Source organism: Leptinotarsa decemlineata, unplaced genomic scaffold, assembly GCF_025532065.1.
Source record: "Leptinotarsa decemlineata unplaced genomic scaffold, Ldec_3_MD MMD2_tig00026282_RagTag_RagTag, whole genome shotgun sequence".
NCBI classification, from domain to species: domain Eukaryota; kingdom Metazoa; phylum Arthropoda; class Insecta; order Coleoptera; family Chrysomelidae; genus Leptinotarsa; species Leptinotarsa decemlineata.
Genome location: NW_027412668.1, coordinates 19,214,581 through 19,237,749, shown reverse-complemented (window position 1 = coordinate 19,237,749; position 23,169 = coordinate 19,214,581). Strand labels below are relative to the sequence as shown.

General features: G+C 35.4%; 1 protein-coding gene across 2 annotated transcripts in view; it reads left to right on the top strand.

Annotated features, from left to right (window-relative positions):
• The window catches only part of swi2 (Protein singed wings 2), a 65,340-nt gene extending 42,628 nt beyond the window's left edge, over positions 1-22,712 (top strand). For both annotated transcript variants that reach the window (XM_074179977.1, XM_074179976.1), the window contains exons 4-8: positions 5,613-5,752; positions 11,987-12,322; positions 14,145-14,264; positions 22,268-22,360; positions 22,417-22,712. In XM_074179977.1, the coding sequence (XP_074036078.1) occupies positions 5,613-5,752; positions 11,987-12,322; positions 14,145-14,264; positions 22,268-22,360; positions 22,417-22,602 (875 nt within the window). In that variant the 3' untranslated portion in view covers positions 22,603-22,712. The remainder of the gene's footprint in view (positions 1-5,612; positions 5,753-11,986; positions 12,323-14,144; positions 14,265-22,267; positions 22,361-22,416) is intronic.
• Positions 22,713-23,169: the final 457 nt, after the last annotated feature.

Here is a 23,169-nt window from a genome sequence, read left to right as displayed (position 1 = left end):
ACAAAATAAATATGATGCAAACATTATAAAGTAATAGAAATGTTACAAAAGACTCACCAAAGTTCGTTCAAAATATAAAAAAGGCATATGAATCCAAACATAAAAAACGAAAAGTCAAATGCAAATTTGATGTCGAAAATTTTGTTACAGCACCAGAGAAAATGTTATTATTATGATATGTGCATATAAGGTAAGATTTAAATGTAAGTGTAACTGAAAAATTATAAGTGATCTATAGATTGATTTACAACATACACAATTTTAAGACAACGATAAAAATAAAATAAATAGAACAATAAAAATTAATTGGCGCTCCGGGGCGAGTTCATTGATTCCAGTGGCGCATTTGCTTTTTCAGCTGCAGGAAAACCCGGAAAAACCTGCAGCACCACATCATCTGAAGATCTTGATCTTCAGATCTATAATTTTTCTTATATTGAAATCATTTGTTTAATTTTATTGATCAAAAGCTAAAATATAATTGTAAATTTGACGTAAATTTTGTATTTCTGATTTTTTGTTTAAGTTAGTATTATTTTTACTTAGGGAACCCTAATATAGTTTTGAAGGGAAAATACCGAGGCATATGTGGTGGGCCACCCTCACCCTATATATTCCCATATTGATTTCAATTCGTCAATTTATTTCTATTGAGTACTTTTCTTGGTTTTTCATATTTTAATTTTCTTCAATCGAGGACCGTCTGTTGAGTACTTTTCTTGGTTGTTCACATTTTCATTTTCTTCAATCGAGGACCGCCTGCCCGATACTGACGATACTGATTTTTTTTGTTCATCTCTTCAAGCAACTTTTGATATTTCCCTTAGTTTAATTTCGTTGTAATTTTTCGTAAATAGTAAATCAAAGTTTAACTGTTATTGACTTTTCATTGATATTGTTTTTTAATTATGCTTATGTATCAAGATATTTCGCAAAAAGTAGAAATAAAGTGAAATATTTATCTGTTTTTAAAAATTGTATCAACTTTGCATCATTTTTGGCATAATTTTTTCTGGTGTCTTAAATTTTTGCGAAATAAGTTGTATTTAGAATTGCAATTGGTAATAAAAATGCATTGGAAAGATAAGTTAGGCATAAATCACTAACTTTGTTGAGGTTTGGCTAAATTTGAGAAATCGGCAAATGTCAAATTTTCGAAAAACTGTAAAAAAAACTAAATTTGTACTAGAGAGCTAAAAATTGGTATTTGGGTAAAAAATTAAAAAACAATCATTTTTTCTCTTTACCGATTTTCGAAATTTCGAGATATAATTGCTTTTCTGAATATTTTTTGACAAAAATGTCAAATTTAACAGGGAAGAAAATCACTTGATCAGTCATATGCATGTCATTTGGCATCATTTTGAAAGCACAACCTAATGGAGATATCAAAAGTTGCTTGAAGAGATGAACAAAAAAAATCCCATTTGATGCGGACTTTATGTGTGACACTGTATATGGAATGATAAGGGACTTCTAGGACAACATTTGTTCAAAAGTAGAATTTCATTGTTGAAATATATCGTGCCTTGACATGAGACTTTAGTTACCCGAGTAATTCAAAAATGTTTCGATTCGTATTGAAAATGTCTTATTATACCAATACCAAGTTTCGATTGAGATATAAACATTTCTGAATATCATATACAAATTGTTGGTATTCAAGGTGGAGTATGAATTGAAAGATTGTGGTCTTATTTTCGTTACGTTATGTGAATCAGTGAAATGTCAAAATTCTTTTTTTTTTCATTTCGTAGTCTCCTAGCTTACCAGCTCATCAGTTTCTAAACAAAACAAAACAAAACAAAAAGATGTGATATAACATCGGAAAATCTGAAACTGTGTAAGTGAATGTAAAGTGAAAGAATAATAATTTGCTCAGATATGTTTACAGAATATGAACTACTTTCGTCACAGATATGAACTTCATATCATTCATCATTCATTATGAAAAACATTACTTCTACAAATATTTAAATCTAATCAGCTCAAATAATACGAAGAATTCAGGGCATTCTTTGAATATGCCCCTATTTTCCCACTTTCTCTCTTCAATGTATTTTTCATCTTCCAGAAAACTGTGTGCGTCATCATACACATTGGTTTCGTAACAAGGTGAAAAAAAATATTATGCATTGATGCGTAAATTGGTTAGAACACAACAAGATATTATGGACACGGTCATTTTATTCATATCCAACGAATGTAAATTTTTGTAGCTGGCTAGATTATATATATAAAACTAGGTTCTAAATAAACATATCGATTACTGTTTCAGAATGCCCCTCATATTGAACTATTTTTTCGTGCACACAATAATTTTATATAGATATGACATCACTCAATTCGATACATAATTTTCAGGAAAATGCATTAAAATAAGCTAACTGAATTTCATTTATATCTTTTTCATTATTTCTTCCGTATCAATACTTTCAGTATTCCGCGACTTTTTCTTCTTATTGTTTCATCTCTGAACGTACCAATCTATATAGGCTTTGAAAAGATTTCAATTATAATTTACATCCGGCTTTCCAAACTAATCAAAAAGTTATGATACAGTGATTTAATTTTCTATTCGGATGAAAAAGACGTATTCAATGAGAAAAGGATAGGGAAATTTCGATCAGGTTCAATAATCAAGAATTCAATACCTTATAATACTCTCCATCTATGACAGTGTATAAAGTGTGGTACATCAAAAACAAACAACTTGGTGTAAAAAAAATTGATACTTCTTTGAATTGAAGAAATATATTTTTAGAAAAGATTAGTTTTTTGAGAAAAAAGTTTTTTGACTTTCTACCTCTAGGTATATGTCCATACAAAAAATGTGAGAAAGAAGAAAGAGGACCTTTGATAATAAAGCAAATCAGCAAAATAAACCGCGAATTGTATTAGAATTTTTGCAATTCTGAAGTCATGCAAAAGCTAATTTTGCTTCCGGAACGTTAAGATAAGTATCTGTATAATTTCTCCCTTTTTTGATAGACAATATTATTGCATACGACAAGTTACTGATCCAAATAACTATAGACCAGACGCTTTGCTATCATTTATATAAAAAATCATAGAGATCATAGAGAAAGTTGCAAACCACCATATCGTCAAATATATGGAAGGCTTCAACATTTTGAGCGATGGTCAATATGGATTTCGAAAACAAATATCAACAGGCGACCTTCTATCTTATGTCACCCATATTTGGAATAACACAATCGAGAATCATGGTGAATCAAGAGCTGTTGCGCTTGATATTTCCGAGGCCTTTGACTGTGTGTGGCATGAGGGTTTGCTGGCCAAACTTCGATGCTATGGCTTGTTGGGTCATTTCTGTGTATGGCTCTTCAGCTTTCTGAAAGAACATTCCGTGCAAGTGACCGTCGATGGATATCTCTCGAATACTTTCACCATCAACGCTGGTGTTCTACAGGGATTCATATTGTCTTCAACAATATTTTTATTGTATATCAACAACTTATTGGAAAAAACCAAGACGACAGCACTCTTGTCTCGTCATTCCATTTGGATTCCAGGACATCGGCTACGGAGGCACATCTTCACCGGCAGCAGGAGGTTGCATATCTTAATGAGGATCTAGAAGTGTTTCGAATTGGGGTGAAAGTAACCAGGTTCAATTTAATGTCACAAAAACCCAGGCATCGGTTTTCTCCAAGAAGATAAATGTCTCCGAACCCGATGTAATAATGTCAGGTCAGATAATTCAGCTTTCTGCTTCGATAAGTTTGTTGGGGGTTAAAATGGACATCAATATGTAATGGCACAATCATGTCGCATGAATTGCAAAGGCTGCTTATCAAAAGTTTGGCACGCTGTTCCGAACCAGAAAACTGTACACACCTCAGCACCTTTTTATGCATTATGAAGCTCAGTTCGGACCTCCTTTGGAGTATTGTTCTCATGTATGGAGCCCCCCATACATGAGAACACATACCTGAAGTTGCTGAATTCCATCCAGAAAAGAGCCATCCGCCTAATTGGAGACGCAAATATCACATATGCAACCTTGATAGCCTGGAACATCGAAGAAAGGTTGGAGATTTGTCTCTCTTCTATGGATACTTTCACGGGAGGTGTTCGAGTGACTTGGCACATTTGATTCCACCAAGAGCGGTACATATCGGAAATACACGACGGACTGTGGCTGCCCATCGTTTTAAGGTTCAACTCAGTACACTTCGAACGCCACTATTTTAAAACTCTTTCATCTGGAAAACTGCGTTTATGTGGAATAAACTTACTGAGAAAGTTTTTCCAAATGGATTTAATCTCCAGCGATTCAAATCCAATGTGATTCGCTATTTTCTCACAAGCACCGCTCTGAGAGCGCCTTAAGAATTTGACTATAGTGCTTGTGTTTTGTCCTTGAAAAAAATACACAACAAAAGGTCGATAAAAACTATTTTCCTCTCAAAATGACTTTCGTTAAGTGAGATGCATCCATGAATCTCACGATAAAGTGAGATTTTCACTGAGGACTTCGTTGACTTCGGGTTGAACCGCGTCTGGAGTTTTGTATTCGATGTTTGGGCTTCGATTTTGAAGCCATTTTCAAGAAATTGATGTGACTTGACGTCGGGGCCTCAATTTGCCTACTCCCAAAATCACGTCACGAGTTCTCTCTGAGGTCTCAATCTTCCTACTCTTTAGATTGAACTGGGGTATCGAAGGGCCTTTGGTGGTATTTATATCAGCGGGTGCTACTGAAGTGGAAATGTGAATACCATCACCGAACGTCTTGGTGGAGGTGGACTTCAGATAATTGGGGGTTTCCAGGTAATTGGAAGTCTCTAACTTTCGTCACGTATTTTCAGGCAGGATGATCGCTTCTTGATTTCGATGGCCTCGCGAATTATCCGAGCTTGTAGTGTTTTCGCTGTGGCGATTATCTTAGTGGTTCGCAATGATCTTCGGACAGGAGTGAGGATGGGTCAAGCAAGTTGATGTTCGTATACTTTATTTATCACACGTCTGTTGGTCTGGCCTACATAAGTTCTGTGGCAATCGGAACATGGAATTTCATAGATACTCTGGGATTCCTTGACAATTTTGTTCCTTGGGGGAACGGAGGAACGTGGAAATTTGAAATCTGGCGGTGAATATCGTTTTTATCCACTGGTTTTTGAGAATTCGGCTAAATTTGGCAGTAACACATTTAATGTAGGAAAAGAAAGCTTTGGGAAACGTTGTCTTTTGGATCTTTGGGACTGGGTGGAGAAATTTGTTGACGACGGATGGATCTGTTAATTTGATAGTCTGTGAATCCATTTTGTAGAAGTGCTGATTTGAGTTGAGCCAGCTCTCGTGGTTTGTTTTGGAGGTCTGTAAGGTTGATTGATCTGTGGATGAGAGAATTCAAAATGGAGTTATTTTGTGCTGGATAATGGTGAGAGTATGCGTTGAGGTATCTGTTTGTATGTGTTAGTTTCCTGTGGGTGAAGGAGTAATTAGATTTTGTGATGAGGATATCTAGGAATGGAAAAAAGTTATTGGAAATTATGTGAAAGCATGAAAGCATGTTATTTTTATTTGAAGAGAATTTGAAGAAAAATATTGTTGTGATTGAATAACAGCACGTTATTTTTTTATAGATAACCCATGGAATTGCTCCAAAAATTTTGATTGGTTCTTTCGACTAGACAAATCCGTTGTGAAGGATTTGAATAAACTGAAATGTTCAGAGTCTTCTTATCCAGGAATAAGGCTGGTTAATATTGCTTCGTACTTAAAGGTACAGTATAAGGTTCAGTATTCAAGTGTACATTTCAATGAATCTTTCGATGAATATATGGTAAGATGAAAGTTTCAAAATCGACTATTCATAGCATATCTGATAGAATTTCGAAAACATATCACAACTTCTCCTGCGAATCTTGCAAAAATATTTGTTTGATCATTACTTGCACAATTTGGTTTTCGCAATAAGGGAATTGTAAAATAATAATGTTGCATTTTACAGATTTGAACAATCATGACCTCTTAAAAAAACGTTGGTACATTGATAAACTTCCATGTTACTCCTCGTTGAAAGTGAATAGAATGTTTTAATTTATTCGGTAGTTATTTTTATCATGAATCTATCAATGAAACAGTGCTCGCAGTATAATATTCTAATTCAGCTACATACTTGAACATTTTGGAAGGTAAGGTCTTCCAATTTTTTTTGGAGCAATTATTTTTTAGGAAAGCGTAATATTTTCATTAGTAACAATGAAAAATATGCATAATTTTGATTACCCTGTTTTGTGTAATGCAGCACTCTCATGAGATTTTCCGTTCTAAAATTGCTGTATATCGTACTTCATAGCTACAAACGGCATTCACTTTTTGAGTTCAACGTTTCAGATGAGTCAAGTCTCTTCAGTGCGCTGAAAAGCACACAATAATCATAGATGAATGATCACAATATATCGCATTCATGATCAAATATAAACTTTGTAATTTATTAAAAACACTTTCTCCATACCAGAACAAAATATTTTCTGTCTACAGTTTCTTTTTATGTCAGAATTCTGAACGATGGAAAATCAAATGCCTTAGCTAAATGGTAGTTGTTAATCAACACCCGTAACTACTCACCGAACTTCTCCAACTGAAGTTAAAACCATGGATGTGCCCACGATATTCAACAACAATTCTATTTTCTGGCCAGTTGGTTTCTATTGTGCACTCATTATATTTCCAAAGTCACCAATCTTCACTGAAAAAATAGAGAATGACATTTCTTACAGTGTTTGTATGATACTGCCCAGTGGAATTCGTGGAAGCATATTACAATGGATCCGTTCATTTCTAGAAGGTCATAAGCTAATAGTGAAAATTAGGAAACAAACTTCTGATGATTACTTAATCGACACTGGTATTCCCCAGGGGAGCGTTCTCGGCCCCTTAATTTTCTTATTGTTTATCAATGACCTTCCTGATTACATAAATGACGGAGAGGTTTATATGTTTGCAGACGATACATCTATAATAGTATCCAGCCTAGATAGCCAGCCAGAGATCCAAAACAGGAAAGCTTTCCACAGAACAACTAAACATTAATAATCAGACAATAATATTTCAAGAAAGTTGCAAATTTCTAGGTGCAATTGTTGATAGCAATCTCAGATGGGAGGAATGCATCACTATGATCTGCTCCAAATTGAATGAACACTTCTTCGCAATGAAAAATCTGATAAGTTGCCTTGATGCGGAGGGTATAATTTCTGTGTACTAACTATGTATTGGTTTACTCGACCATAAGTTATAACATTGTAGCTTATGGTTTGGCCACTGATAGTACCAGAGTCTTTTTAGCACAAATAAGGATAATTCGCCTGATGTTCCATTTGGATTATCGAGAATCTTGCAGAATTATCTTCAAAGAGAAAAAACTTCTAACTTTCACGAGTATTTATTTATACAAACTTCTGATTCACACCTATATTCCCAAAAATAGTCTCATGCAAAATTCAAAATTTCACAACTACCAAGCTAGCAAAAAAAACGAATTAAGTAGAACTAGCCACATACAACAATTACAAAAATCCCCAAAATATACAGGAGCGAATTTCTACAATTTATTACCCCATGGATTGAAAAACCAGTCGAACCTGTTCAGATTCAAGCCTAAACTGAAATATTTTCTGCTCCTAAATGCATTCTATGATATAAAGGAATTCACGATGTGGTGTCAGACTCCTATTGACGATTAAAATTCTGTTGGATAGTTTCATATAAGTATTCATATTTTTTACGGACATTTTGACTTGCCAATCCAATGTTTAATTGGTGTCTGACTAATAAACTTCTATTTATCTATATTTCTGTCAGTTATAACAATGTCTGTGTCTTTACTATATATCGCAGAAAGTCATTTTGTCCATTACTGATGAGGAGTTTAGTGATTTTTGTAATAATCATCATCAAGATTTATTTGTTTCAAGCAAAACAAAGCAATTTCAGTTTCTCTTCGTCCCATAATTGGCGTTTTGATTCAATGGTCTTTGAAATCTCCGGCAATATGGATACTGATAGAAGACTATAGAGGACCAGAGTAGACTCTTCTTTATTTGAAAAGGGACTATTGGAGATCATCCGAAAAATCAGATATGATTGCAACATTAAATGATGAATTCATTAATGTTATTGAATCCTGCGGCAACTTGATGAATATTAAATCACTAAATGTAAACAGCGACGTGAATGGCGTCTTGTAGATACCTTACAAATATGGATAGTCTTTCATTATTGTACTTTCAAATCGGCAAGTATAAGAAGATTAACCCCTACTCATGATCGAAGGGTCGAGATTTCCATCCCAACTAATTGAATTTGGGATGCTTCTGCAACGTTATATGGCTGTCGGAACAGCCATGATGCTCCCTAGGTGGCTCGGAGAGTTATTAATATCGCCTACCTAGAATACGAACACAAAGGAGTCGATCTTGTTGAAATCTGAGAAAAAGGAAGAAGTATAACTCACCATTACGGAAAATACCCAAAGTTTGCAGTAATGGAGCATAAACTTGAAGAAGGAAATAAATACAGCAGCGGATCACTGTGCGGAAGTTCAAAGAAGTCACATATACAGGGTGTCAATTTGAAAACGTACCATCCTCTATATTTCGGCCCCTATATAAAATATAAAAGTAAGTCAGAGTTATTTTCAAGGGGTACATTTTGTAGGCTAGTTATCAATTAACACCCCTGAAATCTAAAATGAAAAGGGAGGTTGAGTGATACCTCATTTTGAAGGTTGTTCAGATACTTTTCCAAAAATACCATATATTTGACCTCTCTTTTCAGTACTTTTGCACATATCGGGTGAAATCGTAAACATATTGTAATGAAACTATCAGAAAGTAATACACCTCATTTAGTGATCGAAACATTGTCCATTTTTTTAACAATGATAAAGTCTGCCCAGAAAGTCGTCTCTAACATTCCAAAAATCTTCTGCCTGAAGTTCTCTACACGCAGCTGTCATTCTTCTCTTAAAATTTTCCAAATCTCGAGGCTGTGTTTTATAAAAAATCGATTTCAATCTTGCTAAAGGCGATGAGTCGGGTGATCGTGGTGGCCATTCTATTGCTCCTTTTCGACCAATCCGTTTATCAGAAAATCTAGCATCTAGCAACTATCTAACTGGAAGAGAGTATGGTGGAGCTCCATGTTGTTGAATGTGAATAAGATCGTCTTGCAAAATTATGTTACCAGCAGCATCAATTAGATTTTCCAAACTAGTTTTATTGAGGAATTTATCATTTCATTGAGTAGATTTGAATGAAGCTCAGCAAGTAAATTTTTCCCAATGATTTAAGGTCCAATAGTTCAGTTCACTTTCTGTGGATTCTGTGTGTACTTTCCCTAAAAAGTTGCGAACTTTCATCTATCCAGTAGCAGCCATTTTGAGAAAAGTGAAAACTCGTCAGTAAAGGAAATATTGTGCAAAATATTTTGGTGAGCTAAGTGATGTGGAGGGTTCTGCAGTAAAAGTGCCTAAAACTTGTGCTGCTTATTCCAAAAGACGTAAATTATTTTTTATTTCTCAGCAACTATTAGCAACTAATTCCAGGACATATTCATGATTCAAATCATCTTCATCTTTTTAAATAAGCTAATAAACGCACAATCTCCGATTCGCAATACTAATTAATTTTGGTAACCAGAAATAGTTTCGGTAATGATGAATGGAGAATAATTTAACAGAAAATTCAAGAATGCTTCCCCTGAATCTTTTTTTTACGGTATGTGTATTGTATTCAACTTGTGAGATTTAGAAAAATGAGCAGAACTACAAAGTTAGATATTGGAATTAATTTTCTTAAATATTACTGGAGTTTTTTCCCAACACCAAACCGTTGATTTAACACCTCGACACGTGTTTTGATCACCAAGTGATATCACCATATGATCACTTGGTGATCGAAACACGTGTCGAGGAGTTGAAATAATGATTTGGTGTTGGGAAAAAATTCCAGTAATATTCATTGCTACACCAAAGGTTCCAAACAAATCACATTATTTCTAATAATAATTTTCAACGGTATATAATACTTCTTTATCATTTGTTGGATATTAAAAATAAAATACTTCAAACATCTATTGATATGTAATACGACAATTCATTACGTTTCAGTTAATCAAAGTAAGGGTTTTTGATACCTAAACTTGTTTACAGTTATCATCAGATTCCTGGCAAATGACTAACAGCAAAGATCAAGTTTGTGGTATTTTTAAAAAGGTAGCTGAATTGTTATAATGTTATCAAAAACTAATCAACAGGATGTCCCTCTTGAGAATAAGTTTGCATTTTTTTGGAAAAGAAAAGTTTTGGCTTTCTATTTCTCCATCTTCATACAAAAACATATAAATGATATACTTTCTTAAATTGACACACAGGTTAATGCACAGTTACTCATTTAGTCATTCCACTGTAGAAATTAGAAACATGTGGAAACCTTCATCTTGGACGTTAAGCGCAAGATATTATGTTGAAGCATTCCGGCCGTGCTTCATTATTTTCGACTCACTAGTTCCTCCTTGTTGAGTTTCTTCTTATATTCAACACTCTCTGGGTTTTAAGATGTAGTTAATATTTGAGCCTTGTTTTAGTACGCCCTTAGCTAATCTAAGGAAATTAGGAAACAACTCACCAATGATATGAGTTCAACAACGTAGTACATCACACCTGTTTCTGTGAAGCGAATTCGAAAACACTAGAACACGATGTTCATTTGTAATTTGTTATTGAAAGAAATCACCACATTTCGAAAAGCGAAACCCATATAAGTTAATTAAGAGCTATAGATGCATAGATAGACAGTGGTAATACAGATATTTTGTTACAGCAGTGCTGTAAAATAGTTGAATATGGTGAATAGAAGAGCAAAAAACAATGATGATATGGTGAATTGGTTGGGCTTGGATAGGACACATCTGCCCCAATGAAAACAACCATACCAGCAGCGACAAGACCTTCACAAGGTAAAAATTGAAGCCTTCAACTTTGACCTACCAGACATCGTCGTCAATTCAATAGTAGAATAGGAAAGAAAAGAACAACTGCACATACGCAAGTGTTGGTACTGCGAGGTCAAACAATGAAAATATTGCACAATATTCCGAAGAGAAGCCAAAAAGTTCATCAAAGGATTTTAGGAACTTTAGAAATGCGATATGGACAATAACATTATCAGAGCCAACTTCTGGGCTGATATCAACAACCACAGGGGCCCTTGCAGGAGTATGAGGTATATGAGAGGCTTACCAATTTGGCTCATTCCCTAACTCCATAAATCGAAGGATTATTGGACATCAAGATGCAGCAAGTGTTGAGGCTAGGTAGATACCTGAAAATACTTTTCCTGAAAGTTAAACGTAGAAAAAAAAGTCAGCAAGCTCATACAAACCATCAATAAAAAAGAAGAGCTGAAGTACCTGCAGTTGGAATTTTGAAATGACTATGGTTTCATGGAAAGTCACCAACATTAGAAAGGAATGAAAGGTCGTTAATGTCCAAGAAATGTCAAAGATTGCCAACATCATAGAGGAGACGCAGATAACTATACCCGAAAAAGGCAAAACCGGAAACAAATAGTCAAGAAGTATGCGTTCTAAGGTTGAGGAAGTTGAGAAATGGGTTCATGGATACAAAAAAATTAAAAAATTATTATCATATTATTGTTCGTTTAGTATTGACCACACCCATGTTTACTATAACATCTTGTTAGCATTCCCATGTTATTGAAAATCTCCCTCAATTAATTATTAACCAACTGTTGTTCCTCATTTCGAAATGCTATTTCTGTCCATTATCACTTTTATGAATGGCTCATAGGTTATTGAAGTGGTATGAGGCATTCAGTTTTGTACGTCAATGATTTTGTGAATCTGTTTCAGGCAGATGCAGCCATCTTAGCAAAGATGCTTCATTTCAATTTTATTTCTCAAATAGATTATTAATTCACGAATTTTACAGGATATAAAGGAAAACTGCACAGTTTCCTGTGATTGTTCACTGGAAAAAGTTGTTGTGGATCCAACTTCTGGAAAATTATATCCCATAATAATGGTCAACTGCTCAGACAGAGGTCTCACTGAATTGCCGCAACAGATTCCAAGATATACCAGAATATTACACTTGGAAGGAAATTATATAACAAATTTGAAAGTTCTAAAAACTACAAATTTGTATGAATCTTTGTGGGATTTGTATCTCGATAATAACGAAATCGTCAGCATTTATAATTTGGAGGGGTCTCACTGGTTATCCCATTTCAGAGCATTTTCTCTGAGAGGAAACAAGTTATCGAAGGTAAGGAACATTCATTTTGCAATATGCATCTCTGAATTATTATTTGAATAATACTGAATTTTAAGTAGCGACCTGAAGATGATACTTCGTATCAAGCCTGTTCATGTAGTTCACGAAGTTGAAAGTCATCAGTATTGTTACTTTCGAGGCGCGTCAAAATAGTATTTTCATTGCATTTTTCCAGTACTAGAATAACTCAATATACAGTTAGAAGTCTAAACCTTGACAAAGCTATGTACTTCATTGGTAAAAAAAAACATCATCATAACTTTCATTTCATGGATATCCTCACCATATCCTCAAATATTTGGAAGAGTTCCAAATCTTGAGCAATCATCAATATGGCTTCCGGAAACAAAGATCAAAAGGCGATCTTGTATCGGAATATTTGGAATAACGTAATCGAGAAACATGGAGAATCAAAAGCAGTTGCGCTTGATATTTCTAAGGCCTTTGACCGTGTGTGGCATGAGGGTTTGCTGGCCAAACTTTGATGCTATAGCTTGTCGGATCATTTCTGTGTATGGCTCTTTAGCTCCCTGCGAGTGGCCGTCGATGGATATCTTTCGAATATTTTCACCATAAACGCTGGTGTTCCCCAGGGATCCATATTGTCTCTAACCCTTTTTTTATTGCATATCAACGACTTATTCAAAAAAACTAAGAATCCAATATATTGCTTTGCTGGCGACAGTATACTTGTCTCGTCATTCCATTTGGATTCCAGGACATCGGCTACGGAGGCACATCTTCACCGTTAGTAGGAGGTTGCATATCTTGATGAGTATCTAACCAGGTTCAATTCAATGTCACAAAAATCCAGGTATCGGGTTTCTTCAAGAAGATAAATGTCTTCGAATCGGATATAATAATGTGAGCTCAGACAATTCCAATATATCTTTGTACAATCACGTCGCTGGAATTGCAAAGGCTGCTTCTCAGAAGCTTGGAACACTGTTCCGAATCAGAAAACTGTACACACCTCAGTAACTTTTGATACTTCATTAAGCTCAGATCAGACCTTTGGAGTATTTTTCTCATATATGGAGCTCTCCCCCAAACATGCCCTGAAGTTGCTGAATTCCATCCAGAAAAGAGCCATCCGCTTGATTTGAAACGCGAACATCACGTGCGACCTCAATCTGTTCTGTTTAAAAAAAAAACCTTGTTTTTCCGTCAATCAGCTGTCGCCCCCATACGAACGACAACTCTCCGAAGTTGAGAAACTTGTGTGAGCTAAGGACTAACGAGGTCTTACCTTTCAACGTGTGATTCCTAACACGGGTTGATAGCCTGAAACATCGAAGAAAGGTTGGAGTTTGGTTTCTGTTCTATAGATACTTTCACGGGAGGTGTTCAAGTAACTTGGCACATTTGATTCCACGAAGAGCGGTAGATGTCAGAAATACTCGACAAACTGTATTTGCTCATCGTTTTATGGTTCAACTCAGTACACCTCGAACTCCACTGTTTAAGAACACTCATCTGGAGAACTGTTTTCATATGGAATAAACTTCCTGTGGACGTTTGTCCAAATGGATTCATTCTCTAGCGATTAAAATCCAATGTGAATCGCTACTTTCACACAGCCCCACTCTGAGAGCGCCTTAAAGATGTTCCTGTAGTGCTTATGTTTTGTCCTTGAAAAATATGATTACTGGTATTCATTTTTCAGCATTCCATAAGTTTAAAAATTGGGTAATTTATAATTTAAATTCAGTTGAAATGTTTTCACTTCATCAATATTGCCTGAGAAAGGCCAATTTTGACATGCAAAAATGAACAACTTTCTCCGCTTATACTTATTCCATTCATTTTCTAGATACCTTCATTTGCATTTGATAATGCACTGATGAAAAATAGACACATGCCTGATGGACTAAGGCTTTATCTTGGTGGAAATCCCTGGAGATGTGATTGCTTATTCATTCCCAGTTTTCAGGTAATTTGTTTTCCGTAGCTTATTTTCTGGTTGAACTCAGTTCTAGCTGAACTCCTCCAAAAAATATTTAAAAAAATTAGTCGGGACACAAAATGGTTTTCAAAATTGATCGGCATACAAGTATTTGAATTATTGGTTGTGATCAATGCTAATTTAATTGGAAACTCTGCGAAGGAATTATGATACTTTTTGATCACAATATTTTTTTATGAAGGCAAGAGAATTGAAACTTTCTTTGTGTTTCACCACTTTTATTTGTAACTAACGTTACTGCAGTTTCGTCCTATAAGGACATTTTAGAACTATTACATTAAACTAAAAATGGTTAGCGCTCATATAACATCACTGTAGGTAATAATAGAGGTACTCAGCTTGATTATCTGGATTTTGTTTACTTGGATAATGTGGATATGCTAATTTGAAAACCGGTGAGTAAACTAAATCGATTTGATCATTTAACAGGTTGCACCCGCAATGTTTATGCTTGTGAATTTCTGAGGATTCCAAAAAATTGAGTTTGCAACCCTTCCTTGCATAGTGCAAAATTTTTGAATCGTTTAGATTCGGGAACTTGTTGTATGCCAACGATTGGTTTGAAAACGTCGAATCATTTTTACCTTGTCTGAAGGACCTTTCATGTTCAGCATACCGTTTTAGGAAATTTCGACCACATTGTCCCACATAAATACTATTACACTTCGGACACTTAAGCTTATAAACTCCAGATTTCTCCAACTTTATCCACTTTATCTTTGGCATTGAAAAGGAAATCAGATAATCTGGCATGTGGTCTAAATGCTTCTTCCACATTGTTTTTTATGCAGAAACCTGCAATTACCTCTGTTCTTTCACCAAAATATGTTAGAGTTACCCATTTCTTGATTTCTGATTGTTTGATCTGGGGGTATATTAATCTGTAAGTGAATCTGACTTACTTCTGGATTGTATCTGCGTTGAAACTATTATTATGCTGAGAATGCTATTTGCAACATTGAATCGTAGGCTGCTAATTTATGACTGTATGGATGGAAATAATCACTTGGGATGGTAATGTCTGTATAGCTAGGTTATTTAAAAACATTGAACTCAAATTTATTCTGATTGTGTGTAATGGTCAGGTCTATGAAATTTATCTGTTTCGAGTGTGAATTGAATGTTGCTATTGAGATTATTCATGAATGTCATAAATTGGTTCAGCTGTCATGTAGTACCTCTGTAACAGGTGAGAATATCGCCTACATATCTATACCAAAAATAAATGTTTTTTACTCAGGTCGGAATTTACTATAATGGTCTCCAAGCTGTTCATAAATATGTCTGCTAAAAGTGGACTAAGGGGTGAACCCATTGGAAAACCTGAATCCTGTTTATAAAATTTGTTGTTGAACTGTAGGTAACTCTGATTTAGGCACACATCGAAAGCTGTTGAAATTTCGAAGGGAGTGATATGGTCTACTTTGGCTTGATCTAATATTCCTAAAATGAAGGGCTTACATTCGTCGTACGGTATGTTGGAGAACTCTTTACATCGAATGAAACTTGAATCGAATTATGTTTTTCTCTAAAGTCAGTGAATTTTTAATGCTGTGAGGTGGGACGAAACTGGTAGTATTTTTGAATAACTTGTTAAGACGTATTACTAGTTCTCTTATCGGATTATTTATATACTAAACTACCGGTCTCATGGTCTTCATGTGTTTTTATCAGGCCATATAGTTTCGGGCAGAAGAGGTTCATGTTAGTGAATATCCGTTTCTTTTTAGTATCTGAGAGGAATTTTTTTAGTTCATTTCGACTATTTTTCTTTGGGTCTTTCTTGATGACAGTAAGGTTTTTATTTTGAATGACTGATTCAATTTTCTGGATATATGTTTATTATTTTGGTTTGGAGGTTACGGCACTAATTATTCTGCAGATACATCTAAAATTATTAGTAGTGAGTCATGAGTATTCGATTTTTAAATGGAGCTTCACCATGGGTGATTATATTCAGAGCAGACCTCTCTGAATTGGGCTGCACTATTCTCAAACTTCTTTTAATGAAACAATCATCATCTCCATAGTCTTTTAAAAAACAGTTTTCTCACACTTGAATAAAAATCACCTCCTGACATAAATTTTCTAATGTTTACCCGGGTTTCACTTGTGAATATTACATAAAAGAGAAATCAATGGGCTCTTTGGAATTGATGTGATTGCAATAATTTTCGTATTTTTTATAAAATACTGATTGTTCAATATTTATTTTTTCCACTTACTTTCAATGATTCGAACGAAAGGTTTTCCCGAAAATAATTTCGAGTAATTATTTCTGAGAGTTTCCACTCAATTCGCTGGATGAAAGTATGAATTCTGTCCATTATAAAAATCTTTAATTTCATTATGTAACTCTGAGACTGACTGACTAATTATTTTTACTAAACATGTTACCTGAATACGTTTCATGATCTAATTCATATTGTCACTAATTCATCAATTAATAAACAGCCAGATTTTGGCGTATCTGATTATAACTGTTTCTGTCTATTTTGTCTGTTTTTCCGTTAATCAACTGTCGCCCCCATACGAATGACAACTCTCAGAAGTTGAGAAACGTGTGCGAGCTAAGGACTAATGAGGTCTTACCTTTTAACGTGTGATTCCTAACATGGTTGCAGAATCATCCCATCTTCAACCAAATAAATTCTCTCGAGAAAAATATCTGGTCAAGGCAGGAATCGAACCCACGGTCTTCCGATCGTGAGTTGGGCGCACTACCAATGCAGCCAATTCCACAACTGATTCTATAAATTGTATGATAGTGGACTCAAGATAATATCCTGTGGAACTTTAATGGATTACAGTTTTCTGGCAAAACATAACAATTTGCATTGATAGCAGACAAGCCCCATTAGCCTGGAACAGACAACGTGTTACCTCAGGGGGTAGTACTGGATTTAGCCAAAGCCTCGGTAGATAATAACATTATCCTGAGGTGGGTTAAAGCGTAAAGGTAATCGCATTGTCGACTCTTCAGCAAAGGAAGTGGCTGGACTAAGAATTTTGGGACTTAGTGGCACCTACGACCTGATGACTTCAACAATTGCAGAACTAGCCAAACGTCACACCCATGCTCAATTTCTAAAGAGATGGGATGGAATCAAAAAAGCAATCTTGCTAGCATAACCCTGTCAACTGTCGACTGAAGAAACACCTACATAATATGGGGCTAGTGGACACACCTCTATGCAGGATGTGTGAACAGTTAGATGAAACTGTCAGGCATGTCCTATGCGGGTGTCCGGAGTTATCGTCAATAAGAGAGTGTGTGTTTGAAGGTGATTGACAATGTTTCATGATGAATTTCACTAGTTCGGACTTCCATTGTCTACTATATAAAATGATTTGAAATTCCTGAAACAACTAAAAAAGAAGAATTGAAAATGAATAGCTGGTTCCGTGGGAGATGACCGTTTTGGCGGGAGTTGGAAGGAAGCCGCATACATGTTGTCCAACAACGTATTCAGCCAAGCCAGCGTAGAAATACGCAACATATGGAAACCCATCATCAAGCGAAAAATAGCCAACTTCCGCCAAAACGGCCATCTCCCACGGAACCAGTGAAGCGGAAAATGGGGATAGGTGAAAGTACTCGAACGACCTATAAATAGTCATCTCTCGGAGGAATCAGTCCAGGCATCACCCGAAGACGATTGTAGATACTAACAATCGAAACGTCGTGAATGTGACTTGGAATCTCTCCACTTTTTATTTTTATTTTCTTGTTTCATTTCTTTATTTTTATTTATTCAATTGTTCTATTTTTACTTGTATTTTATTTCACTATTACTTCATTTCAGGTTTATTTTGGTTAATATAATTGTTATTTTCAGCTACTCATTTTCAATTCTTCTTTTTTAGTTGTTTCAGGGATTTCAAATCATTTTATATAGTAGACAATGGAAGTCCGAACTAGTGAAATTCAAGAGAGTGTGTGTTCGGCGAGTCTTGACGTACACCTGCCGATATAAAGGGGATGTCTTCCAGTGACCTGTCCACCTTCCTGGAAAGGACAGGATGGACGATGACGTAGGAGAACAACTCTTCGGGAGGATGTACAATGGGTTACATGTGGCCTAACTGCTGTGGGCTTACACTCACCCTCCCTACTCTACAGATACAGATACAGTTTTCACCATTTATAACATATCGTTTTTTGCCGAAGTCAGTAATTTTTCATATATTGACAAGAAGAAATAAGTCGAAAATTATCATTTCATGTGGATTTTTTTAGAACAAACTGAAATTTAGACACTATTTTTCACCATAATTTTAGATTCACCATTTTGAATATTTCTTCATATTGAAGAAAAGAGAAATGAAACTTTCTATGATTTTCCTATCACGTAGTAATGGCTACATCCATCAATTTATTTCTTCATATATATTAAACTTGACACAATCGATATTACCTGTGATTCCATTTTTTTCACTCTTATGCTATCTTGATTTTTTTTCTGAAGTTGAAGTTACCAGCTCAATATGTATACAGTCGCTGATGATAGATCATAAATATGGGTGGGACGTGTCGAATAGCTCTCATCTAGCTATTCGATCCTCACAGCAGCTAGTTGAGGACGAAGGTCATCGCTATCCACTTGCTTCTGTATCTTTAAAAAGAGATTTCTACGTAGATGATCTTCTTACAGGTGCGAAAACACTGCCAGAAGCAGAGCTATTGTGTGATCAACTACAAGATTTAGTTAAGAAAGGTGGCTTTCAGTTACGAAAATGGGCTTCAAATCATCCGTCTCTTGTATCCAATTATTCTGAGCATCCAAAAAATTCTCATATGTCCCTTGATTCTGAATCGCCTGTCAAAACTCTCGGTATACACTGGAACTCTCAAAGTGATTTACTGTTTTATAAGGTTAATGGAATTATTTTAAAAACTCTCACCAAACGAAACATCTTATCTCAAATCGCAAAACTTTTTGATCTTTTAGGCCTTCTGGGGCCAGTTATAGTTTATGCAAAAATAATAATTCAACTCTGTTGGAAGGCTGGAATTACCTGGAATGAATCCATTCCTCAGAGCATACATGCCATCTATATTTGAAATTTTGCATTTTCCTCGTTGTCTTATCGCTCCAACCTCACGTGATCTTCAAATTCACGTATTCTGTGACGCAAGTGAAAAGGCCTATGGAGCTTGCCTATACTTACGCTCAACATATTCAAACGGAGTTGTACACGCACAATTAATATGCTCCAAATCAAGAGTGGCTCCTGTGAGTCCATTTAGCTTGCCTCGCTTAGAGCTATGCAGTGCAGTCTTACTTTCCAATTTACTTATCATAGTCAAGGAATCTCTTCTGTTAGACGTCACTGACATTTATTTGTGATCCGACTCCACGATTGCATTACATTGGGTGTAAACTGCTCCGCATCGCTTAAAAACCTTTGTAGTCAATCGTGTAGCTGATATACGAAGGATTACCAAAAATTGTCATTGGCAACATCTATTCTCTGAAAGCAATCCCGCAGATCTAGTCTCACGCGGACAATTACCCTCTGAATTTGTTACTAGTTCTATATGAGGGGCCTAACGGCCCCTCTTGGTTATTACAAGACAAAGACGAATGGCCAAAAGGCGCATTATCTGAGATTACTATCCCTGAACTTAAAGCCGTAGTGAATAATCCTGTTACTTGCATGAGCATTTCATTAAAAGGTTTTCCATTAGTTAAATGTTTCAGTTTTTTCGTAAACTGAAATGTGTGGTAGCTTATCTATTGCGTTTTGTACACAAAACAAAACATAAAACCCTCAAATACTCGGAAGCTTTGAGTCCAACAGAGATTTCTGCAGCTCACAGCGTCATTATGTGACTCACCCAATCGTCATTCTTTCTAAAAGAAATCAATTGCCTGAAGAAAAATGAATCTCTACCAGAATCTAGCAAATTAATCCCTTTAAGTCCATATTTGGATGATCAAGGAATATTGAGAGTAGGCGGTAGACTTTGTTGGTCCCCCTATACTTTTGGTCACCCTATACTTTTGCCTGTTCATCATCATATCACTCGGCTTATCATACGCGAGGAATACATGCGGCTCGTGCATACTGGGGCTCAAGCAACCTTGTATTCAGTTCGCCAAACTTATTGACCGCTTGACGGGCAAAATAGCATAAGAAAGGTTGCCTTCCCTGTTTTCGTGCAAAACCTCGTCTAGCTGATCATGAGCCAGGTCCTCTACCTGATTACCGCGTTGTGCCTTCGCGACCTTTTTTGAAAACGGGTGTCGACTACTGTGGCCCACTGTACATTAAAGAAAAGCGATTCCTTAATCGAAATAAACTCAAGGTTTACGTTGCAGTTTATATTAGCATGGTCACTAAAACTATCCATTTAGAGCTTGTTTTCGATCTTACTACGGAAGCTTTTTCGGCTAGTATTAAGCGCTTTTTTGCTAGGAGAGGAAAGTCTCTTGAAATCTTTTCTGACAACGGCACTAACTTTGTCGGCGCTGACCGTGAGCTGCAAGCCTTATTCAATTCAGCTGATTACCAAACCGCTATAAAACAACATTTCGATAATGAAAGAATCACTTGGCATTTCATACCACCCCGAGCTCCTCATTTTGGAGTACTTTGGGAAGCTGCAGTCAAATCATTCAAAAAACATTTACTCCGCACTGTCGGAGATACATTGCTTACATATGAACAATCAGAAACATATATAATTGAGATCGAAGCGATATTGAACTCTCGTCCTTTATCCCCTTCATCCTCGGATCCAAACGACCTTTTGCCTTTGACTGCCGGCCATTTTCCCACTGGTGCTCTATTGACAAGCTGTCCAGAGGTTGACTTCACTAACACTCCATCTAACCGATTGTCTGCCTGGCAACATGCGCAGAAATTAAAGCAGCACTTTTGGGATCGCTGCCATGAGGAATATCTGAATAACCTTATTAGCTCGCGTCAACGTTCTAAATCAACTACCAGGATTCAAGTTGGAGATTTTGTTCTGATCCATGAAGACAATGTACCCCCACTTGTTTGGTCCATTAGAAGAATCACCGCAATCCATCCAGGAGAAAACGGCGTTGTTCGTGTAGTGACTCTAAAAACCAAAAGTAGCGAGTGCAAGCGCTGTACTAAAAAACGTTGCCCTCTACCCTTCAATTAACGGCTCTACTTTATTTTTTTGAACTTGGACAGTTCAAGGGTGGCGGCATGTTCCGTCTCAAAATCTTACTGTCGAAATTATTATGTTTCTCAAGTGAATATTAATTTTTTAGTATTTAGCCTAGAGTTGCCAGCTCTAAAATTTGAACAACAAAACATATTGTTTTATGGCATTATTTTTATTTTATGTATTGTTAACTAATATTGTTTAAGTTATTCAATTTTTCTTTATTCCTAATCGGGGTTTTCCAGTTAGTTCTCTAATGTACGGGTCCTTCCTAATCCACTTATCCTCATAAAATTCAATATTCAGGAATATATTTTTCTAAACAACCCGAATATTTAAGCTTATTTCCATGTAAATATTATAAATTACAAATAACTACCTTTATATTCCTTAATTATTCTTTGTTTCCCTTATCTTGGGAATTGCCCGCTATTGTAATCTTTCCTACTTATATTAATCCAAACCTTTGTTTATCCCTACAATAGCGAAATCTGAAATCCCTTCTCTAAATACCTACCGATGTGGAATATTGCTGTTTTGTAAAATTAATTCATTACGTTTCAAACCTTGTAACAGTGCAGTTAGAATTAAATCTTGTCTTATCTACAGTACATCTAGCTAGTTATTTTTCTTATCCGATCTTTCCACAAGAGTTATTGTAATTCTTGTGTGCATTGAGCATTCATACTCACGATAAAACAATCGTGGGTTATACATACATACATACAACCTAATAGTAGGTTTCAAATCTTCAACCGATGCTTTTCACAATCAATCTCTTATACACTATGCTCAAGAATTTAATAATAATATTTTCTTTCAGGAACTGGTTCTACAAAAATATGCTCAACAAATAAAGGACATTCACGATGTGAAATGCTCTTACGTGGAAGGAGATGAAAACTCACTCTTACCTGTGAATATCATCAACTTGCTACTTACTGCTAGAATTTACTGATTTATATTTTTCAGATCGTTGATTTATCAAGAAGCTCTGTATGTAGGTTATCAACTGAATATTCTCTCCAAGAAGGTTTGGATTTATTGAACGCAATATTAGCGAGCCTCATAGTTTTTGTCTTAGGAAAACTCGTCTATGACTATTACCATTTCAAGAAGACTGGAAAACTTCCTTGGATTGTTATGAAAATGCCTTGATTATTTGTAGAAATATTCCTGTTGTCTCTTTATCATTAGCGATTATCGATCTCAAGAAGCATACAATGTTTATAAAGATACAGTTACAAAAATAAATAATTATATATGAACATTGTCAACATTTGTGATGCACTGTTGTGGAACGTTTGGTGGATTAATGAATATTATCACAGTAATATTTATTATCAACATTGTCAGCAAACGAATGTTATGATTGAATCAGAATTATTGAAAAAATATCAGTTGTTCAATGTATATTTTTTCAGATCATTTTTGAATTAGGTCAAAGGAGTAGTTGATTTGTAAATTGTTATTTCATGAGAGTATAGTTATTTTTTTTTCTCATTCGGTTCAAATTTTTGCAGTTTTCAAGTGTATTGCCTAGTATTATGCTTATGAGTATCTGAATTAGCTACATGAAATATTGAGGAATGTTTCTTCATATTGTTGGTCGAGTTGATAAAAAGGTAAATCTTCAGTCGAGCTTGACCTTTATTTGTTTCAGTCACTTTTGAACAAAACTGATTGAAACATATCAAACAGATCTTTGGTAGACAGAACGTATCC